The following is a 26,647-nucleotide window of genomic DNA, read 5'->3' on the forward strand; positions in this document are numbered from 1 at the left end:
GGTCATGTTGAATTTATATAAGACACTTGTTAGGCCTAATCTAGAGTACTGTATCCAGTTCTGGGCACCATACTGGAGGATGGATATGAATCCATTGGAGGGAGTTCAGAGAAGATTCACAAGAATGATTCCAGGGATAAAGAACTGTAGCTATGAGGAAAGATTGGAGAAGCTGGGTCTGTTTTCCTTCGAGAAAAGGAGACTATGGAGGTATTCAAGATCCTGAGGGGTACGGACAGGGGGGATAGCAAGAAACTGCTCCTTTTCAAGGGAACCTCAAGAACGAAAGGGCATGGGCACAAAATGATAGGTATATGGAGTAGAAATGATATGAAGAAAAAGCATTTCACCCAGAGAGTAGTTGGAATCTGGAGCAAACTTCCTGAGAAGGTGATGAAGGTGGGTTTCATTGATGTATTCAAAAGGGAATGGATTACTATCTAAAAAGAAAGAATAAACAAGGTTATGGAGATAAGATAAGGGGAGTATGGTAAGGTGGATTGCTCTTTGAGGGAACCAGTATAAACCCGATGGGCCAAATGGGCTCCTTCTGTTTTGTACAGATTCTGTGATTCTGTAAAAAAGTATTTTTTCTTCCTTTTGTCTCCCTCTGACAACTCAATTATTTCCCTTTCTATTTCTGTACTTGACTTTCTGATGAATTCACCTCCTTTAATTCTCCTTCCTTCTCAATTGCTCTTGTAGTCATTTGCTAATTCTTAAATCTAATTGGTTAAGAAGGTGCTTTTAGGCCTCAGGCCCTGCTGATCACTTCCCTTTGCGCTGTTATGAATTGTCACTTTCAGCAACTTTGAGGGCAAAGGTCTTTGATCTGAATGGCATTGGAGCAAATGTAACCATTGTAGACAGCATTAGCTGCCATCCTAAAGAAAAATTGACCCATATTCATAGGATCCTTATGGTGCAGAAGGAGGCCATTCAGTCCATTGAGTTTGCACCAACTCTCCGACAGAGCATCCCAGGCAGGTCCTATCCCTGTAACCTGCACATTTTGGGACATTGAGGGGCAATTTAGCATGGTTAATCCATCTCACCTGAGCATCTTTGGAATGGGGAGGAATCCGGAGCACCAGAAGGAAACCCATGCAGACACGGGGAGAATCTGCACAGTCACCCAAAGCCGGAATTGAACATGGGTCCATGTTGCTGTGAGGCCACAGAGCTAACCACTATACCCCCCTGCTGCCCCTTCTAACATATTCCTCTGACATACTTCAGTAACTTGGCTTCAGTATATCAAATCCAAAACCGATACTAAACTAAGAGGAACATGAATTTGAAGGAGGTTGCTCAAGAAATACAAAATGAGTTGGTCAAAATGTGTAAATGGTTACAAAAATGACAGTTAAAAATTAATATGGTTAAATATGAAGTGCTACACAAAAAGAAAACGAATGAGCAACTTGCATACTCTGTGAATGAAATAACCATAGATAAATTTGAAAGAAATCTAGGAATCTTACTAGATTCTCAAAGCAAAATGGCAATTAGAATTGTGAACTATAGAGTTAAAACAATAAAGTTTGGTGATTGTCCCTTTAAGGGCAACACAGCAGAGTAAGGGTCACCTAGCCTGAGTGACCAATCAGGGCTCAGAATACAGAATCATCCCAGGGGGAAGAGCTTTCTTAGGCAGAGGTATTTTTGAGTTATCTGCAAACATGCTGTGCTCTTGAAGATCACAAAATAAATCCCTTGCTGGTTACTGATGAAGTTTTTGAAAGTGTCTCGTTGCAAGAGCACACTCAGAGGAGGTCATTGCTAAGATCACATCCTGCATGGTGTGCTGGTACCTTTCTCTAAACCACAAGGAAGACATTCAAGCACTGGAGATGAAGAAACTTGAGACTGATAAGAATCTAACATTGGCTATTTATATTGTGACAACGGGTTGGAGAAACAACTTTCAAGCCAGAGGAGGGAACTAAAAGGTAACTTACAAAGTAAATTATCAAGATTACTCTAAATTAAATTACAAAATTAGAACAAGGAAACACTGGTTAAACTGAAGCAAAATATTTAAGACTGATATCACAACATTTTCCAACTCGTGGTGTTAATGCTTGATATAAATACGTGTTGTTATGTGGCATCACCGACCTCCATTCCTTTCCAAGGTCCTTAAATGTGTAAATAAAATAAAAAATAAAAGTCCCTCTCTGCCAATAGAGCAAAGCTGAATGCCAGGACTGAACAGGAATTCCTTGCATCCAGCACTGCTAATGCTTAAATGAGAAACAACACATTGAAGGATATGTTTCTCTTATTTACATCCCCTCCCGAGGAGTATGAAACAATAGGAAGAAATGCAGTGAGTGGAATCCAAAACAATTTCTATCTTCAACTGCGTAAATTTCTCAAAACCTTGATGAAGGATGCCGGAGAAAGATAGATTAAAGAATGAAGGCATGAGCTGCTGAATTTAAATCCTAGACTGATTACAACTGCTTTGCAATTACATAAACAATCAACCTGTGGAGGATCCTTACAAATCATATTTAAATACTGTTGCATAAACATGATGTAGTCAAAGTAATTGCTGCACAACATCTCATCCAGATAAGAGCCACCAATCAACTTCATAGAAAATATTTTACTGGCAATTAAATTATTATTTTCTGATTTTAATTTGGTGAACTTAGGATACAAAACTGTAATGCAAAAAAAAACTCACTATCAAAATCCATCTGAGTTGTATTCCTGTGTCCAACTGGATATATTTCCACACTTGTACATAAGAGAGAGAAGAAGATTCCTGGTCAAAATTATCTATAAGCTCAAGACTCGGACCATTTAAGTAGTGAAAACATAAGTATAGAGAAGTGCAATCACCATTCAAAAGATCTTGGCTGATCTGTATCCTAACTTCATATGATTGCCATCGCTTTATTGTCCTTAATATCCTTATCTAGCTAAAATCTATTGATTTCAGATTTTAAATTATCGTTGAGCTAGAATCCATGACTTTCTGTGGAAAAGAGTTTCATATTCCTATTACTGTTTACAAGAATTGTTTATTAAACTCTTTCCTGAATGGCCGGGCTATGATGTTGCAGTTGTCATCCTTGTCCTAGACTTGCTCCATCAGCAGATAAAGGTGCTCTCTATCCATCCTGTCAATTCCTTTCAAAACCCTGAAACCTCAGTTAGGACATCCATAACTTTTTGCATTCCAGGGAATGCAAGACTGAACCCAGCTAATATTCTGGTGAATCTTTTCAAGGCCAATATATCCTTTGTAAGGTGTGATGCCCAAAACTGTGTGCACAGATAGAATCATAGACACCCTGCCATGCAGAAGGAAGCCATTCAGCCCATTGAGTCTGCACTGACAACAATCCCAGCCAGGCCTTCTCCCTATGACCCCACATATTTACCCCTCAAATCCCTCTAATCTACAGATCCTGGGACACTATGGCCATGGTAAATTGCCCCAATCAACCTAACCTGCATATCTTTGGACAGTAGGAGGAAATTGGAGCACCCAGAGGAAACCCACACAGACACGGGGAGACCGTGCAAACTCCACACAGGATAATGACCAAAGCCAGGAATTGAATCCAGGTCCTTGGAGCTATGAAGCAGAAGTGCAAAGCACTGCGCCATCAGAATTCTACGGTAGTTCGTGCTGGCAGGATTCTCTGGTTCCGCTGCCTCGGGTTTCTTGGTGGCTTGGGGCGGCTTCAAAGGGATTTTCCATTGATAGTGGCGGGACCAGAGATCCTGCAACAGCCTGCTGGCTCCCACTGCCGAGAAAAATGCTGAGGGGAGGCCAGAGAAACTCATCCATTATCTAACCAGGGCTTTGTATCATAGAAAAAAATCCTTGCACTTTATATTCTAGTTCTCAAGTTATTAAGACGAACATTCAATTAGCCTTTTTGATTATTTTTTGTGCCTGGCTGCTACATTTTATTTTCTGTCTTATCATCCAACCATTCGTCTTACCAGGTCATTAGTCTGTCTTCAATCCCATGATCTTTAATTTAAACTAATAGTCTCTTGTATCTACTGGAAGTCCAAAAACTTTGGGTACTTCCTCAAAAAGTTAAATGAAATGTGTTGGACATCACTCACCCTTAAATCCAGTTATTCCTGTCCATTTCCTAAGTGGTTGCTAACCCTGGACTTAATTATAGATTCCAACAACTTCCCTCTGCCATCCCACCCCCCCAGTGTATGTAAGGTTAGTAGGTCGAAAATTTTTTTATTTCTCTCTTTCAGATTTCTTAACTAATAGAGTCAGTCTGCAATTTTCCAATTTAAAATAAGTATTCCAGAATCAAGGGAACTTTTTATGATTATAGCTAAATTATCAATTTCCTCACTTACTTCATCTGGAGCCTGAGATGGAAACAATCAAGTCCTGGGGCTTGTCAGTTACTAGTGCCAATATTTTTTCTGATACTGTTGTCTTGGTTACCTTAACTTTCGTGAGTTTCAGTACTTGAATCATTATTAGTTTCCTTGGAAATTATGAATTATCCTATTGCCCTACTGGCAATTTTGAATTGATCTAGCAAATCAAGACTGGGCATCTAAGGGGCAGAGAGCCATCAGCAGCAACGGGATTGTACGGACAGCCACAATCTGTCACTTCATAATCTGACATATCCCCCATTCTTTCATTATCATCAAGCTGACCTAAATATAAGGTGTCAACCTGGACAGGGTAGCACATGGGTTGGCACAGTGGTTAGCACTGCTGCCTCACAGCACCGGGGACCTGGGTTCGATTCCTGACTTGGGCCACTGTCTGTGTGGAATTTGCATGTTCTCCCTGTGTCTGCATGGGTTTCCTCTGGGTGCTCTGGTTTCCTCCCACAGTCTGAAAGAAGTGCTGGTTAGATGCATTGACCCGAACAGGCTCTGGACTGTGGTGACTAGGGGAATTTCACAGTAACTTCATTGCAGCATTGGTGCCTTATTTGTGACTAATAAATAAACTTTACTTTTAAATTATTTAACAAGCCTGCCATTTCTTTATTTTCTTTTGAAAATTTTCCCACACCAGTCTTAAATGGCCCATATTACTTGACTATCTTGTTTCTGCTTTGTGTGTTAATCTTAGTACCACTTGCAAGTTTCTCTACATATTTGCTTTTTCAGCCCTTACCATCTTGTTGTCTTCCTTTGCTGTCATTTATCTTTCTTACAGTTTGCTGTTTGATTGTAAATAGAGCCCTTGCCCGTTATGGGTATATACTTGTCCAGTGTAAAGCTAAGTTATCTTCTAACACGTCTGTTCATCTATAGTTTTACCCAATAAGTTTTGACAATTTGCTGTTGTCAACTTCTATCTCATCTCATTGAAGTTAACCTCTTTAAAATCTAAAGCCTTACTAACTTTAGGTGACTCCTTTTCAAACCAACTATTGAACATAATTATGCACTGAGCTCCACATCATTGAAGATGGGGATATTTGTGGAGCCTTCTCTTCTAGTTAATTGTTTAATTGTCCACCACCATTCATGACTGGATGCCGATCTTATATCTGATCTGTTAGTCATGGAAGCACTTATATTTGTGTATGGCTTGCAACCTATGCTGTTCAGGATGTAATTAGTCCTGTGCTGTAGCTTCTCCAGGTTGGCACCTTATTTTTAGCTATGTTTGATGATTGATACCCTGGTTTGATGTTAATGGTAGAGTAGGGGATATGCCAGACTATAAAGTAACAGATTGTGACTGTATACAATTCTGTTGCTGCTGATGGCTCTCTGCCCCTCAGATGCCCAGTCTTAATTTGCTAGATCTATTCAACATCTACTTAGCATGTTGGTAGTGTGTGTCATACAGCATTAAGCAGGGCATCGTCAATGTGAGGATGGAACTTCAACTCCACAAGGACTGTCACTCCTTCCAATACTATCATGGAATGATGCATCTGCAGAGGCAGGTTGTTGAGAATGAAGTCAAGTAGATTTTTCCCTCTTGTTGATTACCTTACCACCTGCCACAGACCCAGTTTAGCAGCTGTCTTTTAGGACACGTGGAGCTCAGCCAATAACGGTGTTACCAAGTCACTCTTGAGATAGACATAATCGTCCCCCACCCAGGATACATTCTGTACCCTATCACCCTCAGCACTTCATCCAAGTAGTGTTCAACATGGAGGAGTACTGATGCAGTAGTTGGTAACCAGCAGGAAGTTTCCCTACACCTTGTCTAACTTAATAGCATGAGACTTCATGCAGTCCCAAGTCAATGTTGAAAGCTTTCAGGGCAATACCATCTATACTCACCACCTCATGATCTGTCCTCTCAGTGGGATGGTGACAGTGATGTCTGCGGAATTGTCTGTATGAATTGGTGAGTAGGTCTGTGTCAGGCTGTTGCTTGACCTGTTTGTGGGGCACCTCTTCCCATTTTTGACATTGGCACCCCCAATGTTAGTGAGGAGAACTTCTCAGGGTCAACAGGGCTGGATGTGCCTTTGTCGTTTCTGGCACCTGTATCGATGTTGGATGATCTGTCTGTAGGAACATCTGAATTAGGAGCTCCAGGAGTTGGCCATGTGGCATTTCAAGTCTATTCCACCATTCACCAAGATCATGGCTGATGCGGTTGTGGTCTTAATTTCACTTTCCTATCGACACCACTGTCACTGCACCCCCACCCCCATAACCTTTGACATCCACATTGTTTATCAAAACTGTGTTTAACTCTGCCTTGAATGAACTCCCTGACTCCACCTCCAATGCCTAATGTTTTCGCCATGGATGTTCGAACTGTCTACACCTCCATCTCCCACCAAGGTGTCTTTCTCCTCCTTCCTTGAATGGAGGTCTAATCAACCTGAGGGGATGGTGGTACAGTGGAGGTGATCTAGTAATCTGGAGGTCCAGGCTGATGCTTTAGGGATAGAGTCAAATCCTACCATGGCAGCTGATAGAATTTGAATTCCATTAACAAAATCTGGGATGGAATTTTTCAGCTCTTCCCGCCGATGGAATCCGATGGTGACCTCTCTTAGTGGTTTTCCTGGTGGCGGGAAGGTTGAGCCATGCAAAAATGACATAGATGTTGGTGGGACCTGAAGATCCTGCTGGTGGCCATTGATGAGCTGTCTCCAAAAGCGGAGAACACATTACAGGGACCGGAAAATCCCAACCCTGGAAATGAAACTTGGCTGGAATTCTCCAATCGTTCGTGTCAATGGGATCCTCTGGTCCCACTGCAGTGAACAGGGATTTGACTGTGCACAAAATTTCTTGTCCTTATTTGTAGCAATGGTGGGGTGTGAGTAACCAGAGAATTATTTCACTCATCTCCGTAATGATCATGAAACTACCATCCATCGTTGTACAAAACCCATCTGACTCACTGATGTGCATTAGGGAAGGAAATCTGCCATCCTTTCCTGGTCTGGCCTACATGTGACTCCAGACCCATTTTCTGTTTCTACTATTTTATTATTTGCTCATCTATTATACATGGAGTTTGATGTCTGCTATGCTTTTGGGAGGGTTGAAGGGGAGAATTATTTTCCCCCGGAGGACAGCAGGTGCAGTTGAGGGGAACCACAGGGGTGAAAGAATATACTGAAATTTGGTTTAATTTCTTTGCAAGGTCAGAATTTTCCCTTTGGAGTTTAAATAGAATGCCTGATTATCTGTGGAAGCTGTAGACCTGATTAGGTTTTGCTGATCCCTTGATTCATGCTCTTATATTCTAACAGCATCTTCAATTTAACATTAAGTTGGTCTCCGAAGCATAAGTGGAAAACATTAAAATTGCAACCCCTTCAAACATAGTGTGCCACCATACTCTGCATTTTCAGAGCACACATGTGTATAGTCAATTGAGTATCTTGCAATAATCCCCAGAAAAGAGGCTTTGCAGTCTACTCAGACAAACTGAAACAGATGATGGTAACACAAGATATCTCTACAGGGACAATGAGTTATGATAGCTCTTCTGTGAGTCTGAAAGAATCTTAATTCATGGGAGCCAAAGCCACTTATGAGTTATGCTCTTTCACACACTTGAAATAATGCCTGGAATTCACCATCACTGGCAAATTATTCATTTGAAAAAATAATATTGAAATGTGAACTAGTAATTGCTTTTTTTGCCCTTGGGATCTTCTCATACGTGAACCATTGGTGCTACAACATGGGTAATCGCCAGTTACGCCTACAGAATAAACGAACACCTTCTAATTTAACTTGACTGACTCACGCAGTTGGAACAGAAATGAACAATTCCCCATTCTAGCCCTCAGTATTCATAGAAAGATTTATCTTGGCTTCATCACCAGACGCAACATACGTAACCAAACTTAAAACAAGGAATCACAATGAGTTGCCATGACATCCTAACCAAATTCAGCGTAGAATTAGTAACATACGACATTCTCCCGCATCTTTACCAATTCAATCTCGCTCAAACTAAAACAGGAATTTCCAAAATAGGAATGTTCTCATTTCTAACTTCCTCTGAAACTCTGCGATATGGTAGTTCTCAGAATCTGTTTGTGAAACTAAAACATTTGGATAGCCTTTTATAAAGAGCTGACATAATGGAGCGAATGGCCTCCTTCAGTGTTGTATAATTCTATGATTCTAGGTCTGCAAGTTGTAATTGCACAGTCTGTTTCCTCAGGAAATGAGGGAAGATGGAGATCGGGCCCGGCTGGATTCCATGGTGCTGCTCATTATGAAACTGGACCAGCTTGACCAAGACATTGAAAATGCCCTCAGTGCAAACTCGTCTCCGTCCAGCACACCAACTGTTAAGAGAAGACACATTCCTGTGAGTACATTTACTTACAATCACATTCTGTTCTTTTTCTTTTGTCTGCTTTGTTTACTGATACTGAATATTGTACAAATCTTTATTAAGACTGATACAGAAAAGACAGATTTTGAGAACAGTCTAATTTCAGTCTCACAGCCAATAAGAGAAATTTTAAATATAAATTAATGATTTTATTGAAACTGATTGATTGATTGAGAAAGGTAAGGGCAGAATATAGTCTGCTGTGTTTAAACTTTGTAATTGAAAGTAAGGGAGATTCCTCTAGAAGTAATCTTAATTGATGGTTATGTCTGAAAAGCTACGAAACAGCATCAATTTCTTGTGAAATTTGTCAGAGAAGAAAGGTACTTTGCAGGAATGAGGGAAGTAAAACTGCAACAACTGAACAATAGCATAGGCAGAGGCCAATGGTTCTGTCAACCAGTCTTGTGGCCATCCCTGTCTCCACACTCTCCATTGGTTGGAGTCATACCTAGCACAAAGGAAGGTGGTTGTGATTGTTGGAAGCCAATCATCTCAGCTTCCCTGTGGGAGTTCCTTAGGATCATGTCCTAGACCCAACCATCTTCAGCTGCTCCATCAACTCCTTCCTTCCGTCATATCGTCAGAAGTGGGAGGCTGACAAGTGATACATAACATTAGCACCAGGCAATGACCATCTCCAAGAAGAGACAATGTAACCATTACCCCTTGACATTCAATTGCATTACAATCACTGAATCCTCCACTATCATGATGTAGAGATGCTGGCGTTGGACTGGGGTAAGCACAGTAAGAAGTCTCAATACCAGGTTAAAATCCAACAGGTTTATTTGGTAGCACAAGCTTTTGGAGTGCTTCTCCTTCATTATGTTTACCTGATGAAGGAGCAATCCTCCACTATCAACATCCTGGGGGTCAGAAATCCAACTGGACTAGCCATATAAATTTTGTGCCATATAAATATTGGTTACAATAACAGGATAGAGGCTAAGAAGTCTAAAGATGAGCAGGTTAGGTTGTTTGGCCATGCTAAATTGCCCCTTAGTGTCCTGGGATGTGTAGGTTAGAGGGATTAATGGGTAAAATATGTGGGGGTAGGGCCTGGGTGGGATTGTGGTCGGTGCAGACTCGAAGGGCCGAATGGCCTCTTTCTGCACTATAGGGATTCTATGATTCTATGAATCCTGTGGTGAGTAGATCATATCTTGACTCCCCTGAGCCTATCCACCATCTTGAAGGCACAAAACAGGAGAGTGCCTCAAGAATGTTGACGCTATCTAGGATAAAGCAGCCTGCTTGATTGGCAAACCTTCCACAAACATTCACTCCCTCACCATTAACACACACTGGCAATAGTGTGTACAATCTATGAGATGCATTCACCAAGGCTCCTTAGACAACAAATTCCAAACCCTTAACCACTACCATCTAGAAGGGAGACAGCAGACAAGTAGGAATAGCACTACTTGCAAGTTCCTCTCCAAGTCATTCACCATTCTGACTTGGAAATACATCACCGTTGCTTCACTGTCAATGGATCAAAATTCTGGAACCCCTTCCCTTCTGGTGTGCATCCACCATGTCAACTGCAGTGATTCAAGAAGGCAGCTCACGACTACCTTCTCAAGGGCAGCAATGCCTACATCAACTTGCCTAAATAAGAAACTGGCACATAGCAGAGAATGAATAGCTGGTGTTGGTGGTGAGGGTAGGAGGCAACTTTAAGAGTGTTAAATAAATCTTTATAATTTTATTTTCAGAGATTGGAAGGACAACATACTATGTTATCGTGTCGTCATTTTTCAAAATAACATTTAATCCTTAATAGCCTCAAAAATTACACTGTGTAGTATTATCGCACAAAGCTCTGGAGGCATATTTAGCATGTTTATAACTTTTAGATCTAAATCTCACCAGATGGGAACACAGATCAGTGAATCAGGGCTACAATATCTGTCCTCTCCGAGTTGTGTTACTGTTTGGTGCAGCACTGCTCAAAGAGCACAGACTTGGTAAATTTGCTCTTTTTATTAAATTCTTTCGTCTGTTGTTTTAATGGAAATATTAATCTATGTAAAACAAATAGATTAAAAATCAATATTAAGGTAATGGAGAAAGAAATTTGATACGCGTGTATTAAACTTTTATGCGATAATATCATCCAGTGTAATTTCCAAGGCATTATGCTTTGAGGTGCAGGCATGTGTTCTGATAAAGATCTTAACACTACCCTAGCATATAAAAAGATTTCTGGCATAGGGCATTTTGTGGTGATTATTTGTTCTAAATTACTGCACTATATTACTTTGAAGTAAAATAGCAGTAACCTTTCCTTCAAAAGAGATTGGTCTCATTTTGTAAGCATTAAATAATCTCAGTGGACTGCGTGTCAGTTTTAAAGGTAGCATTTTAACAGTGTTCTGGAAGGTAGAACTGCAACATGATTTCATTCTTCAGCTTGCATGCTGGTGAGGGATGATGTCACCGCAGATAGATTATTGTTTACAGATGTTGACATAAAATCTTGCACTGTCTCCTGGGAAAGGAAATGGGAGTGAATGTAGCATTTAAAGCAGATGTAGCGTCATTATGAAAATATGCTGGAACATTCAACCCATGATCAGGTTTTACACAGTCCCACAGTTTTTATATATATATTTTCCCACTAAATTCTTAATCCCTAAAGTATCTTTGCTACACAGTGCATTGGGTGCAGTGATATTATTTCATGACTGTACCACATCACTGCTGTTTAATGGAACTATGCTTACTATTGCTAGCTTCAAGCAGTTTTCTCTTGAAAATTGTCTCACTTTATAAGTCACAGTTCATCACAATGCTTTTCATACTAAAAGGGTTCTGTATCCCCTTGACAACATCATAGCAAGCACAACTTTATTTATTAATCACAAGTAGGCTGACATTAACACTGCAATGAAGTTACTGTGAAAATTCCCTAGTCACTGCACTCCGATTCCTGTTCGGGTACACTGAGGGAGAATTTAGTGTGGCTGATGCACTTAGCCAGCATGTCTTTTGGATTGTGGAAGGAAACCGGAGCACCCAGAGGAAACCCATGCAGATATGGGGAGAACGTGCAGACTCCGCAGAGACAGTGACCCAAGACGGGAATTGAACACAGGTCCCTGGTGCTGTGGGGCAGCAGTGCTTGCCACTGTGCCAACCATTACTTAAACGTTCTATTATAGAGTCCGATCTGAAAATTAAATGTCTGAAGAATTCAAGGGCATGGATGGAAAATCCAGCTAAAAGGGTCTGCAAAGTACAATATTTATTCCCCCTCACTAAGGATAAGATTGGAAATTTCCTTCAAATTAAGTGATAATCCTAGGCTGCATCTAGATCATTCCTTTTGTGTCAACTTGCAGATAGTGCGAACGAAGATAATAAAATTATCGGTGCATATTCACTCTTCATTCATTTTGGGATTCCGTGGTTCTCGGACCATATTTTTTACATTTTTTCACAGGATGTGGACATTGTTGGCAAGGCCAAAGGTTATTGCTCATTCCTCATTTCATTTGAGAATGTGAAGGTGAACGATCCTGAACCACTCTATGATGTAGGTATACCAATAATGCTGTTAAATAGGGAGTTGTACAATTTTGATCCAGCAACAGTGAAGCGATGGGGATATAGTTCCTAGTCAGGGTGGTATGTAGTTTGGAGGAGAACTTGCAGGTGATGGTGTTCCCATGTGCCAGCACCTTTTGTTCTTCTACGTAGTACAGGTGATGAGTTTGGAAAACACACTCAAAGGTATTTTGGAAAGTTACAGCATTGCATCTTGTAGGTAGTGCACACTGCTATCACTGTGCTAGTGGTGGAGGGAGTGAATATTTAAGGTGGTGTATGTGACGCTGATCATGTGAACTCTCCTGGTTGCTGTGAATCTTCTTGAATGTTGTTCGAATTGCACTCATCCTGGAAAGAGGAGAATATTCCATCACACGCTTGCCTTGTGTCTTGTAGATAATGGACAGGCTTCAGGGAGTTGAGAGGTGAGTTGATCCCCAGAATCTCCAGCATCTTACCTCCTTGTGTAGCTACAATAATTGAATGGGGCTCCCTGAGGTAGCTTTTAATTTGCTGCCTCTGGGAACAATGAGCTCCCACCTCCATCCACAGTCTCCTCCAGGTGCCTGGCACAGAATTGAGGCTGATGTCAGAATTGCAACCCATCCAGGAAAGCTGAACCTCAAGTTTGGGAGTGTGTGGTGAACATAAAGAGATAGAAAATATTGAGGAACAACAAGAAACCGAGATGGGCACCAACAAACCATCTAAATAAGGTAGTGACAGGCTGTCACCCAGAGTTGGGAGGGTTTATCAGCCAGTAACAACTATCATGTGAGATGGCTGACAAGAGGAGTATTATGAGATGGCTGGAGGGCCCACCCCCAACATTGCCCTTCTCACACGGTAACTAAACTGATAACTAAATTGAGAGCAGGTGTAAACTTTCAAAGGTCTGAGGTAGAGAAATGTACTGGAATTTTACCATCTTGCCCGCCTATGGCTTGTAAGATCCTGCCTGAGACCAACGGAGAATGCCGTTCTGCAAGCCTTGCCTGCCCCAATTCAGTTAAGTATGCAATTTCAGCATCTAGCAATTGAATATTATGCCAATAAATACCCCCAAATAATCTTGTGCTTGTGGATTCTGGGGATGGTGAAGAAGGCAATCTCTATGTCTGACCAGCAGACTGAATTTCAGAGCTATCACACAGGAAATCAAGAGAAGTAGCTGCAAGGGAAGGAGTACTGCAGTATTGATGACTAAGAGGAATATTCTGGCCGGCATGCTCCCAAAAAAAATTCCAAGTTCCCAATGTGCGGGGATATGGGACTAACTACTGCCTTTTTTTTTAATGTGATTTCCAGAATGAATCTCCAACACTCAGAGCAATGCAGAAAGCCCTATCAGGATTCACTGTGGAAATCAGGGGGCAAGGCCTATTCCCACTCAAGAGGCCAGCAGCATAGTGCTGAGCTGACCACTGCGCTTGCACCAATATGTCAGTGTGGAGATCGGCGCATGTGCAGTGGTCCCCCCGTTGCCAGCCTCTGGATTGATGGTCAGTTACCTCCCTCCCCTCAATGCTGGCCTCCTGAACCTCCTTAGGCCAACCCCTATGTTCTCCTCCTGCCCTCCCCCCCTCCCCTCCACCGTCAGCCCTGATAGCCCCCATTCTCTTCCTCTCCCTGTGATTCTGATTGCAGTGGCAGCTAGTCTCCCATGCCCCCACGTAGGCTTTGGCCCCAACCCCTTAGCACTGCTTGAAGCACCTTGACCAGCTAGGGTGTCAGACTGGCATTGTCCAAGGGCACCCCTCCTTACCCCCAACCTCCTGGGGCAGCCTGAATGACCTCTCTCTCCTCCAGCAGGATTGGACTGTCTATTCCCCGTTAGTGGTGAGTCAACTCCACTGGAAGGAACTGCTCCCGGCAGGGAGTATGGGAGGGGGTGCGATAGTCGGGGGAGAAACTAGCAGGCACCAAGAATTCAGTCTCGGGTCTGCTAATCATATGGAAATGGAGCTTTCCACGTGATAATCAGCTCCTTGCCTATTTCTGGCGCAAGGCTGATTACACTTAGTTCTGGAAACATGCGGAGGCTGTGGCGCCCAGCGGGAAGCCCGCAAAATGCCCCCCACTGATATTGCCCCCATAGATTCTAATTCAGGAACTCGTGTTGTAATGAATTTTTAGTCTGTCATACAAAGGCCCGCCCTCTCTGCTGAGCTACCCCTCCCTCAGCCTTCAATTCCCTCCCATAATCTTTCATCCTTTGTCTCAGGGTTTTTGTACATCTTCCTTTTCTTTATGTCACCACCAATGGCCTTCAGCATCTTAGCTCCTCTATCTGCAACTCCTTCCTTTAACCTCTATATCACTTAAATCTTTTCTCCTCCTTTTAGGAACCTTTCTAAAACCCATTTTCCAGCTTTCGTTTCGGCCCACCTCACCCCACACTTCCACTAATCTCCCGCTTCACAAATTGACAGCCATTTCCCTGTCTTTCCATTTTCAAAATACACTGAGGTATTTTCACATCAAAGGTAATATCTAAATGCAAGTTGATGTTGCTACAAGTTTTCGTATTATTTCTGTAGGGAAAATAAAAAGTCGCTACTGCATATTCAAGACAGAAATCATTTGTGAGGACATTTAGATTTGTAGAAAACTATTCCATAGAGTAGGCGCCAAAATCAAACAAAAGTTCCCTTCATTTAAAGTATACATCCTCCCCAGCCACGCCACTGCCAACAGTGAACTTTTTATAAACATGGGCTCAGTTTTATAAAAACACAAGTAATAGCGATACTCAGTTACATCCAGCTGCATGCACGCAGCTTTTAAAGCTAAATGTTTTAACATTATCACAATTTCTACAATGTTGATAGATGTCCAAAACAAAGGTGAGAAATTCAGCTTGTTAGCACTCAGTGCCCACAAGAGCTTGGAAATGGCATCAGCAGAATGTGGGTACATTTGTGGACTGAACCACACTGAATATGAACTTGGTAAGGGTGCTAGTGTGCCTAGTGTACGTCTGTCAGAAGTTTTCAGAGCAGGCAGATTATGTCATCAATCAGCAAACCATACTGATGCCAATTGGAGCTCAAGGCTCCACTAACAGACCCCTCCTAACAGTGCATAGCTGAAGGTGCTTTTAACAGCAGGAATGACACCAATACCCACCATCAGGAGATCAACGATTGCTTACAGCAGGTTAGATACTCATTAATTCACTCTAGCTGTTGCTCCCTCTACTAGTTCTACCACTAGTGTTTGGTGCCCTCTATAGCAGTTTCAAGTTGCACAATGAGTTTTATGGCAGACATTGAAGAAGATTTTACTGATTTCAAGTCCTCTGCACAAACTAATTGCACTGAGTGCAATAGTAAGCATTCTCCTTGCAATACAACATGAGTTGGAGAATAATCAGAGGCTACACAGAGCAGGACAAATTGCAGGAAGGGGGTGTTGCAGGAGGCCCTATCATTGAGCGAGGAATTCTCCAACTGAATCTCAGCAAGGAACAACGTGTAAGTTGCCTGTGCTTCAATAGGAATAGTACTGCTGCCTGTTTCGGCCAAAGACTGCACACGAAGAGGACCATGGCAATGACCGTTTGTATGCCTGGCTTCTTCCAGGCTAGATTTCAGGATATTTGTAGCATTCACAGTGTGTTGTCCATTGTTGTGTAAGTGAAGTTACTGAGGCTTCCTATTGAATGACAACTAACTATATTCTTGTTGAGCAAAGTCAATGTCAGAGCAAAGTAAGCAAATTACTATATTAGACTTGCATAATTCCTCATGGCACAAAATTCCTTTGACTGACACACATCACACTGAGGGTGCTACGTGCCTACTCTCCCCTATAGGGGAACCAAATGGGACTCCACTCCCTTGATGTCCATGATGTAAGGCCGTAGACAATCATACAGGTCTCTGTCCACTATCTTAGCAGCTGTCATGATGTCTACATGGTTGAATACACAAGGTGCAAATGGAGTTGTTCATGACCCCAGTGATAGCAAGGAAGGGCTTCAAGTTAGTCCTGAACTACACAGTGCTCCTTGATATTGACGGACTTCCTAATGCAGCAAGCACTTTGTTGTGCACTAGCCTTTCTCTGTTGGCGGCCCTGCAGGAATTCACATCTGGGACCTCTGCAGCAGAACCCTATTGTGATGTCACCCTCCAACACACTGGTACCTTGCTCCCTGTCCTGGCTGCAGGCCACTTACACCCAGTGTCTCATCACGTGACTCTAATCCACTCTCTTGGATATTGTCTGAGCTGGCTTCTGCTATTGTGAATTTTTAAAAATTCATTTTTTTCTTTTACTCATTCATGGGACGTGGGTGTCACTGGCTGAGCCAGCATTTATTGCCTATTCTTAGTTGCCCGAGAGCAGTTAGCAGTCAACCACATTGCTGTGCCTCTGGAATCACATGCAGGCCAGACCGGCTAAAAATAGCAGATTTCCTTCCAAAAAGGACATTAGTAAACCGGATGGGTTTTTCCCAAAATCGACAGTGGTTTCATGGTCATCAGTAGATTCTTAATTCCAGATACATTTTACTGAATTCAAATTCCTCCACCTGCTTTGGCAGAATTTGAATCCAGATCCCCAGAACATTAGCTGAATTTCTGGATTAATTGTGTCGTGATAATATCACTACGCCATTGTCTCCCCAGGATCATGTGATTTTGCTGTGTGTCTATCACCGTTCCCCTCCAGCTGTTCCTTCACTGCCAGTTTAGTTTAGGTATCTGAAAGTTATATATGGCACAAGGGTAATATTACGATGAGGGGAGGGGGAAAGTAAATAACAGGTGCAAATTTACATCTGTAGCTTTTAAATCAGGAGAGATGGTGGGATGAAAGGGGAATGTTTTTCTTCATTCTTTCATGGCATTACTGGCTGGTTAAGCATTTTTGTCCATCCCCAAATGCCCTTGAGAAATGGCACAACGAGCCACCTTATCAAACCATTACGGTCCATGTGGTGTAAGTACACCCACAATGCTGTTGGGAGGAGAGTTGTTGGATTTTGACCCAGTGACAATGAAGGAACAGCACTGTATTTCTAAGTGAAGATTTTGAGTGACTTGGAGGGTAATTTTCAGGTAGTGATGTCCCCATGTATCTGCTGCCCTTGTTCTACTATTGGGTAGAGGTTGCAGTTTGGGAAGGTGCTGTTGACGGAGCCTTGCTGAGTTACTGTCATGAATCTTGTAGGCGCTACACACGTATGCCACTATACATCAGTGGTGGACGGAGTAAATGTTTAAGATGGGCTACATTTTCCTGTATGATGTCAAACTCCTTGAAAGTTGTTGTTACTGTACTCATACAGACAAGTGGGGAATATCCCATCACACAGTGACTTGAGCTTTGTAGATGATGGGGAGGCCTTAAGGAGTCCGGAGGTGAGTTACTAGCCACAGACTTCCCAACCTCTGCTCTTGTTGTCACGGTATTTATCTGGCTGGTCCAGTTCATTTTCTAATCAATGATAACCCCAGGATGTTGATGGTGGGGATTTGACTATGATAATGCCATTCTGTTTCAAGCAGAGATGATTAAGAGTCTCTCTTGTGGAGATGATCACTGCCTGACACTTGTGTGGCGCAATTGTTATTTGCCACTTATTGCCCAAGCTGGGTATTGTCCAGATCTTACTGCATATGAACACGATTGCTTCAGTATCTGAGGAGTTGCAAATGGTGCTAAATGTTATGCATTCATCAGCAAACAACCTCACTTCTGACCTTTGGAAGAAGGGAAGGACATTGATGAAGCAGCTGAAGATAGTTGGGGCTAGAACTATATCCTTAGGAATATCTGCAACAATATCCCAGGACTGAGATGATTTACCACAACTATCTTCCTTTGTGCTAAGTATGACACCAACCACTGGAGAGGGAAAATGGCAAATCTTTTTAAAGCCCAACCCAGTTCAGGAAAAGTATTATCACTAATTTAGTTATTTTCACTTCCATGACTACTAGCGCTCACTACAGAAAATTGGAACGAAGAACAGAGAGGGGGTTGTCTGTTCGAAAGAGTTCCCCTTTATTCTTCTGCTACACATAACTGTGAACTCTGTGCTTTGAAGAGTCACGAGGTGAGTTACTGTCCACAGAATTCCCAGCCTCTGATCTGCTCTTGTTGTCACAGTATTTATCTGGCTGGTCCAGTTCATTTTCTGGTCAGTGATAACCTCCAGCATGTTGATAGTGGGGATTTGGCTATGATTATGTATCAGCTGCTTCATTAATGATCTTCCCTCCATCATAAGGTCAGAAGAGAAGGTGTTCAGTGATAAATGCGTAACATTTAGCACCATTTTCAACTCCTCCGATACTGAAATAGTCCATGTTCATATGCAATAAGACCTGGGCAATAAGTGGCAAATAAAAACGGCACTACACATGCATGAGGCAGTGAATTCCTAAAGACTTCAGTTTTGTTAGAGTCATAGAGGTTTACAGCATGGAAACAGGCCCTTCAGCCCAACTTGTCCATGCCACCTTTTTTTAAACCCCTAAGCCAATCCCAATTGCCCACATTTGATTCATATCCCTTTATACCCATCGTACCCATGTAGCTGTCTAAATGCTTTTTAAAAGACAAAATTGTACCCACCTCCACTACTATCTTTGGCAACTTGTTCTAGACACTCTGTGTTGAAAAGTTGCTCCCCTGGACACGTTTGTATCTCTTCCCTCTCTCTCACTTTAAACCTATGCCCTCGAGTTTTAGACTCCCCTACCGTTGGGAAAAGATATTGACTATCTAGCTGATCTGTGCCCCTCATTATTTTATAGACCTCAGCCTTCTACGATCCAGAGAAAAAAGTCCCAGACTATCCAGCATCTCCTTAATATTCAATCCATCAAGTCCCAGTAGCATCCTAGTAAATCTCTTCTGCATTTTTTCCAGTTTAATAATATCCTTTCTATAATAGGGTGACCAGAACTGTACACAATATTCCAAGTGTGGCCTCACCAATGTCTTGTACAACTTCAACAAGACGTCCCAACTCCTGGATTCAATGTTCTGACTGATGAAACCAAGCATGCCAAATGCCTTCTTCACCACTCTGTCCACCTGTGACTCCACTTTCAAGGAGCTATGAACAAGTACCCCTAGATCTCTCTGTTCTGTAATTCTCCCCAATGACGACCATTAACTGACTAAGTCCTGCCCTGGTTCAATCTACCAAAACGCATCACCTCGCATTTGTCTAAATTGAACTCCATTTGCCATTCGTCAGCCCACTGGCCCAATTGATCAAGGTCCCATTGCAGTTGGAGATAACCTTCTTCACTGTCCACTATGCCACCAATCTTAGGGTCATCTGCAAACTTACTAACCATGCCTCCTATATTCTCATCCAAATCTTTAATATAAATGACAAAAACAGTGGATTCAGCACTGATCTCTGAGACACACTGCTGGTCACAGGCCTCCAGTTTGAAAAAATCAACCCTCTGGCTTCTGTCAAGAAGCCAATTTTAGATCCATTTAGATATCTCACCCTGGATCCCATGAGATTTAACCTTTTGCAACAACATACCATGTGGTACCTTGTCAAGGGCCTTGCTTAAAGTCCATGTAGACAACATCAACTGCACTGTCCTCATCTACCTTCCTGGTTACCCTTTCAAAAAACTTAATCAAATTTGTGAGACATGATTTTCCACTCACAAAGCCATGATGACTGTCCCTAATCAGTCCTTGCATCGCTAAATGCCTGTAGGTCCTGTCTCTCAAAATACCTTCCAACAATTTACCCACCACAGATGTGAGACTCACTGGCCTGTAGTTCCCAGGCTTTTCCCTGCAGCCCTTTTTAAACAAAGACACAACATTTGCCATTCTCCAATCTTTAGGCATCTCACCCATGATTATCAATGATTCAAATATCTCTGCTAAGGGACCCACAATTTCCTCCCTAGCCTCCGGGGCGAAAAACTGCAGCAGGCGACGGTGCAGAGGGACCTCGGGGTCCTTGTGCATGAGTCGCAAAAACCCAGCTTGCAGGTGCAGCAGGTGGTCAGGAAGGCGAATGGGATGCTGGCCTTCATAGTGAGGGGGATTGAATATAAAAGTAGGGAGGTCTTGCTGCAGCTGTATGGGGCATTGGTGAGGCCGCAGCTGGAGTACTGTGTGCAGTTTTGGGCGCCGCACCTGCGCAAAGATATTTTGGCCTTGGAGGGAGTGCAGAGGAGGTTTACTAGGCTGATACCGGAGTTGAGGGGGTTGAGCTATGAGGAGAGGCTGAATAAACTGGGCTTGTACTCGTTAGAGTTTAGAAGAATGAGGGGAGATCTCATTGAGACGTATAAGATGATGAATGGGATGGACAGGATAGAGGTGGAGAGACTCTTCCCGCTCAAAAAAGACAGTAGGACTAGGGGGCACAGCCTCAAGATAAAAGGGGGGCGGTTTAGAACGGAGTTGAGGAGGAACTTCTTCACTCAAAGGGTGGTGAATCTCTGGAATTCTCTGCCCGTTGAAGTGGTGGAGGCTGCCTCGCTAAATATTTTTAAGACGCGGGTTGATGGGTTTTTGATAAGAGAGGGGATTAAGGGTTATGGGGAGAAAGCGGGAAAGTGGAACTGAGCAGCGACAGATCAGCCATGATCTTATTGAATGGCGGGGCAGGCTCGAAGGGCTAGATGGCCTACTCCTGCTCCTATTTCTTATGTTCTTATGTTCTTATGTTCTCCCACAATGTCCTGGATACATTTAATCGGGTCCCAGGGGTTTATCTACCTTGATGTGCTTTAAGACTTCCAGCACCTCTTTCTGTGTAATATGTACACTCCTCAAGACATCACTATTTATTTCCCCAAGTTCCCTAACATCAGTGCTTTTCTCAACAGTAAATATTGATGAGAAATATTCAGTTAGGATCTCACCCATCCCTTGTGGACTCGCACATAGATGACCTTGTTGACCCCTTAAGAGGCCCTACTTTTTCCCTAGTTATTCTTTTGCCTTTTATGTATTTGTAGAAGCTCCTTGGATTCTCCTTTGACTTATCTGCCAAAACAATCTTGCGTCCACAGAGTGATGCCACACTAAATGTCAAGGACAATCACTCTCATCTCACCTCTGGAATTCAGTACTTTTGTCCATGTTTAGACCAGAACAGTAATGAGGTCAAAAGCTGAGTGGCCCTGACAGAACCTAAACTGAACATTAGTGAACAGGTAAGTGCCACTTGATAATGCTAACGCCTTATCCTTTCCTAATGATCAGGAGCAGACTAAAGGGGCAGTAATTGGCCAGGTTGGATTTGTGCTGCTTTTTGTGTGCGGGACATACCTTGGGCAATTTTCTACGTTAGCAGCCAATGTTGTAGCTGTTCTGGAACAGGTTTGTTAGTGGTATGGCTAGTTTTGGATCACAAGCTTTCAGTACTACAGTGGGAATGTTGTTAGTGCCCAGAGCCTTTGATATCCAGTGTTTTCTGCAATTTCTTGATATCGTATGGAGTAACTAAAATTGGCTGAAGACTTGCATCTTGATGCTGGGGTCCTCAAACGGAGGCCTGGGTCAATCATCCACTGAACTGTTCTGGTTGAAGATGATTGCAAATGCTTCAGTCTTGTCTGGTACACTGATGTGCAACCAGTATTATTGAGGATGGGGACATGAGGCAGGATTCTGCAAGCAGAGAGTTTGGCGTTGCAGCCAAACTCCATTCAGTCTCAGTGGCACCAGAGAAGTATAGCCAAGAACCTATCATTTATCCATCTTGAGGCACTTCCACAGGGAAGGAAGGCACCATTATTCAGATGGGGTCTAGCAGACAGGGCATAGCATTCAAAGAGAGAGACCCTCATTGCTAGGCCTTCGTTTCTTAGTATGGTCCTAGTTTTTTTACGTTTGTTGTAATTTTAAGTCATATCAAACATTAGTGTTTCTTTCAGGTGTATTTCTTACCAAGCCATCTTGCTGGTAATGCAATCAAACATAAGTTAAGCCATTGCAAACTTAATAATTCAATATGTCTCACTCAGGGCCTGAGCAGGACATCACCATGTGTCCTGAGTGTACATGAAAGGGAAGGAATTAGCACAGGAGCTGGCAGAACACATAGTACTTGGTTAAAGTCCAGAATCTATCCGTCACTACTGAAGCAAAAATCAAGAGCAAATTCAGCAAGGAAGAGAATGCCAAATGCAAAGCATATGTTGCACAGAGTTCACAATTATGTATAGCAGAATAATAATGGGGAACTCTTCTAACAGACAATCCTTTCTCTGTTCTTTCTTACAATTATCTGTAGTGTTCTCTTGTAGTCATGGAAGTGAAAATAATTCAATTATTGATAACACTTTTCCTGAACTGGGTTGGGCTATAAATGGGTTTGTCATTTTCCTGCAAAGTTGGGCATTTCTGAGGTAATTATTCTTAACATTTTAGAAAATATACTGTAAGCTTATCTTACCACGTGGATAAAGTTTTGCTCTTAACAAATTCTCCAACATTTCTCCCACTGCCACCTCATGGTAATGTAGGAAAATAGTGTTTTATTGGAATGAATTTTGCAAACACGCCAATACTGTGATTCCAAAATAACAGAGCATTCTTAGAGCAACAATATTAAAGCTGCAAAATAGTTTCGAGAAATGAACCTGCTGCAGCCAACACAATGGTTCAATTAGTTTACTTTGCGAACAGCTAAGTTATACAGATCAGAAAGATCCCTAGCATGACTCTTGGGGCATGGCATATTTGCTGATCACAGCTCAAAGAGAGATGGGGCAATGGTTGTACATGATTCCTAATGACCAGATTAGGAGGATTGATGAGGGTGAATGTAAGGATCAGGATCATGCCAAGCTCAATTATTACAGTCACATTCCTGCCGATACCTGCTATCCAGACTCACATTTTAAATAGTGGCCATTTGATGAGATGCTCATTGGCTGTTCACAAGTACCTTTGCAACAAATCTTTCAGAAGAGGCACGGGAGAAACATTAGCAAAAAAAAATACATCATATGATCTATGAAAATGGATTTTTATTCTTATCTTCCTGCCCCCTATGGCTTTTTGTATAAATGCACTGGGCTGGGCTCAACAATGCTCTGTCAGGAAAGTGCTAGATTACTGCAACTTTTGATGTGCCTGTGCTTAGTCACTGATCCCACACAGGTAGCTGTAATGATGCTACAATTGGCTTCAGTGTGGTCATATTGGGGAGGGAGGACAAGACCCTGAAGTTCTTGCTTTTAGTAGTTGTTCCTGCTGCAAAGGATGGAAGTTACAGGATATAAACATTAAAAGTGAAATAGTACACACACCTTCCAAAAAATTGTAGGCAAAAATATGAAATCATAGAATGAGTTGACATTCATTTTTAACAAGTTGCAATAAACAATTCAACTACTTAAACAATAAACTAAAAGAGAAAAACAAACCAACAAATTCCCTTACAACTAATAATGAGTTGAACATATAGAACATAGAACATTACAGCGCAGAACAGGCCCTTTGGCCCACGATGTTGTGCCGACCAGTTAAAAAAGCAATGACCCTCTAACCTAAACCAATCCCTTTCCATCCATAAACCTATCCACGGATCTCTTAAACGCCCCCAAACTAGGCGCATCTACAACTGCAGCAGGCATGGCATTCCAATCCCTCACCACCCTCTGGGTAAAGAACCTACCTCTGACATCCATCCTATATCTACCACCCCTTAATTTAAAGCTATGCCCCCTCGTGCTAGCTTTCTCCATCCAAGGAAAAAGGCTATCACTGTCCACCCTATCTAAACCTCTAATCATCTTATATGTTTCAATAAGGTCCCCTCTTAGCCACCTTCTTTCGAACAAAAACAACCCCAAATCCCTCAGTCTCTCCTCATAGGACCTTCCCTCCATACCAGGCAACATCCTGGTAAACGTCCTCTGCACCATCTCCAATGCCTCCACATCCTTCCTATAATGTGGGGACCAGAACTGCACACAATACTCCAAGTGCGGACGCACCAGAGTTTTGTACAGTTGCAACATGACGTTGCGACTCCTAAATTCAATCCCCCTACCAATAAACGCCAAGACACCGTATGCCTTCCTAACAACCCTATCTACTTGATTCCCAACTTTCAGGGATCTATGTACACATACACCTAGATCTCTCTGTTCATCAACACTATTCAGAGTCCTACCGTTAGCCCTATATTCTACACATCTGTTATTCCTGCCAAAGTGAATTACCTCACACATATCCACATTAAACTCCATCTGCCACCTCTCGGCCCAGCTCTGCAACTTGTCCAAGTCTCTCTGTAAACTATGACACCCCTCTTCACTATCTACCACTCCTCTGACTTTGGTGTCATCAGCAAATTTACTGATCCACCCAACTATACCCTCATCCAGATCATTTATAAAAATTACAAACAGCAGTGGCCCCACAACAGATCCCTGAGGCACGCCACTTGTAACCGAACTCCATGACGAATACTTTCCATCAACCACCACCCTCTGTCTCCTATCTGATAGCCAATTCCTGATCCAATTAACTAAATCACCCCCAATCCCATACATCTGCATTTTCTGCAGAAGCCTTCCGTGGTGAACCTTATCAAACGCCTTACTAAAGTCCATATATACCGCGTCAACTACCTTACCCCCATCCGCCTCTTTGGTCACTTTCTCAAAAAACTCAATAAGTTTAGTAAGGCATGACCTACCCTTCACAAAACCATGCTGACTATCTCCAATCAATACATTACTCTCTAAATAACTATAAATCTTATCCCTAATAATTTTTTCTAAAACTTTGCCCACAACAGAAGTAAGACTCACCGGTCTATAATTCCCGGGGAAGTCTCTGTTCCCCTTCTTAAACAATGGGACAACATTTGCTATCCTCCAATCCTCTGGCACTATACCTGTGACCAACAACGACCTAAAGATCAGAGCCAGAGGCTCTGCAATCGCCTCTCTTGCCTCCCAGAGAATCCTAGGGTAAATCCCGTCAGGACAAGGGGACTTATCTATTTTCAAACCCTCAAGAATATCTAGCACATCCTCCTTATCAACTGCAATACTATCCAGTTTACAACCCTGTAACCCAGTGTTATCCACAGCTACATTTATGTCTCCCTGCGTGAATACCGAAGAGAAATATTGGTTCAATGCCTCTCCAATCTCTTCCGGTTCCACACATAACTTCCCTCTGCTGTCTCTAACTGGCGCTAATCTTGCCCTAACCAATCTTCTGTTCTTAACATATCTATAGAACGCCTTAGGATTCTCCTTAATCCTATCAGCCAAAGTCTTCTCGTGTCCTCTTTTAGCTCTTCTTAACTCACTCTTTAACTCCCTCCTAGCCAATCTAAAGCTTTCTAGTGCACTACCTGAGCCCGCAAGTCTCATCCTGACATAAGCCTCCTTTTTCCTTTTAATCAGCGAAACAACTTGTTTAGTGCACCACGGTCCCCTTGCTCGACCATTTCCTCCTTGCCTCACAGGGACATACATATCAAGGACTTGCAGTAGCTGCTCCTTGAAAAAACTCCACATTTCGGACGTTCCCAGCCCCTGTAGTCTCCTAGTCCAACCTATGCTTCCTAATTCTCTCCTAATAGCCTCATAATTACCCTTCCCCCAGCTAAAACTACTGTCCCGAGGTTCCAGTCTATCCCTTTCCATCACTAAGGTGAACGTAACCGAATTGTGGTCACTATCACCAAAATGCACACCAACTTCCAAGTCTAACACCTGGTCTGGCTCATTTCTCAGCACCAAATCCAATATAGCCTCACCTCTAGTTGGTCTATCTACATACTGAGTCAAAAAACCTTCCTGCACGCTTTGTGCAAAAACTGACCCCTCTAATGAGCTAGAGCTATAGCTATTCCAATCAATATTAGTAAAGTTAAAGTCCCCCATAACAATTACCCTATTACTTTCACTCCTATCCAGGATTGTCTCTGCAATCCTTTCCTCAACCTCTCTAGAACTTTTAGGAGGTCTATAAAAGACCCCCAACAGGGTGACCTCTCCTCTCCTATTTCTAATCTCAGCCCATACTACCTCATCAGACAAGTCCTCATCAAACTTCCTCTCTGACACTGTGATACAATCCTTGACTAATAATGCTACCCCTCCCCCCCTTCTACCTCCTTCCCTACTCCGACTGAAGCATTTGAACCCCGGAACCGGCAACAACCATTCCTGTCCCTGCTCTATCCATGTCTCTGAAATGGCCACAACATCAAAGTTCCAGGTACTGATCCACGCTGCAAGTTCATCCATTTTATTGCGAATACTCCTCGTATTAAAGTATACGCATTTCAAACCG

The 26,647-nt window shown here is 42.5% G+C and overlaps 1 protein-coding gene across 1 annotated transcript in view; it reads left to right on the forward strand.

Moving 5' to 3' along the window:
• dlc1 (DLC1 Rho GTPase activating protein) overlaps positions 1 to 26,647 on the forward strand; it is a 442,424-nt gene that overhangs the window by 98,624 nt on the left and 317,153 nt on the right. Inside the window, exon 2 of the mRNA XM_080187161.1 lies at positions 8,630 to 8,779. Within this exon, the coding sequence (XP_080043287.1) occupies positions 8,630 to 8,779 (150 nt within the window). The remainder of the gene's footprint in view (positions 1 to 8,629; positions 8,780 to 26,647) is intronic.

The sequence above is a fragment of the Carcharhinus amblyrhynchos genome, chromosome 1 (genome assembly GCF_965287045.1).
Source record: "Carcharhinus amblyrhynchos chromosome 1, sCarAmb.v2.hapA, whole genome shotgun sequence".
Classification (NCBI taxonomy): domain Eukaryota; kingdom Metazoa; phylum Chordata; class Chondrichthyes; order Carcharhiniformes; family Carcharhinidae; genus Carcharhinus; species Carcharhinus amblyrhynchos.